Consider the following 1027-nt stretch of genomic DNA (forward strand, 5'->3'; position numbering starts at 1 on the left):
CTGACGTAATTGAGAGGATGAGGCCGAAAAATTCGTTCTCGAAAAATGTGATAGTAAACGGACATCCCGTGTCCGGTTCGATCGATTCGGGCAGTTCCGCCGTGTTAATACGTTCGACGATAGCCCGCGAGTGTGGAATCGCCGTACGCGATGCCGTTTGTCCCTTGTATACGGTGGGAAATGTCGATCAACCAGGCGCGACGACAATCGGCGAAGGTGTCGCCGACGTCACCATTGACGACGTGATGGGGTCCGACCACAAATTGAAGATTGTGCCGGACGACTCGATGCCAGTCGATGTATTGGTTGGTCGTACGTGGCTCGACCTGCCACACGTCAATTATTCGAAACAAGCGGGCGAAATTGTTTTCAAAACCAACAGTCGCATGTTGACTGACGTACTCGCCGAGATACTCGCCACCGACGACGGGAACATATACGTCGCAGGAGCAGAGCTGCAACCCCTAGTGAAGGACACCAAACCACCCGACGGAGGGGACGCCGACGAGCCCCTATCCGAGGAAGAAGACGACGAGATCAACAACCGGGACCAATCCGACGACGAGGTCTACGATCGGGATCAATCCGACGACGAGGGTGACAGCCAGAAACCGCCCAACGATGAGATTCGACCTGAAGTCCAATTCCGTCAGCCGCCAGAAGGCGTGAGGTAGTGGGTAACCTAACCCGCACAGCTCGACGACTACGAGCTCGGCCGGCCTTAAGCCACCAATGTTGTTTTAAAAAAAAAAAAAAAAAAAAAAAAGTTTATATTCGTTATTATAATTGTTTTTTTTATATTGAGAATTGTCCGCCATCAAATTCGATGCGAACAATTATTTATTATAAAGTATAATATTATTTGTTTTGTGTTTTATGATCGCCCACGCGATGTCTTTTTGTATTATTAATATTGAGCTTCGCCGTCGATGTCGACGCAAGTTCCGATCGCTCGCGCCGCGTGTATTATTTTAAATTTATGTGATGTTTTTTTTTTGGTTTATTGAATTTTGATTTTGTAAACGGC

The 1027-nt window shown here is 47.8% G+C and overlaps 1 protein-coding gene across 1 annotated transcript; it reads left to right on the forward strand.

Annotated features, from left to right (window-relative positions):
• The first annotated feature begins 6 nt into the window (after nucleotides 1-6).
• Nucleotides 7-1020, forward strand: LOC115033699. Its single transcript, XM_029486955.1, has 2 exons — nucleotides 7-566; nucleotides 597-1020. Exons 1-2 carry the CDS (start codon nucleotides 18-20, stop codon nucleotides 672-674), a joined length of 627 nt encoding a protein of 208 aa, XP_029342815.1. The 5' UTR covers nucleotides 7-17; the 3' UTR covers nucleotides 675-1020.
• The last annotated feature ends 7 nt before the right edge of the window (nucleotides 1021-1027 follow it).

The sequence above is a fragment of the Acyrthosiphon pisum genome, chromosome A1 (assembly GCF_005508785.2).
Source record: "Acyrthosiphon pisum isolate AL4f chromosome A1, pea_aphid_22Mar2018_4r6ur, whole genome shotgun sequence".
Classification (NCBI taxonomy): domain Eukaryota; kingdom Metazoa; phylum Arthropoda; class Insecta; order Hemiptera; family Aphididae; genus Acyrthosiphon; species Acyrthosiphon pisum.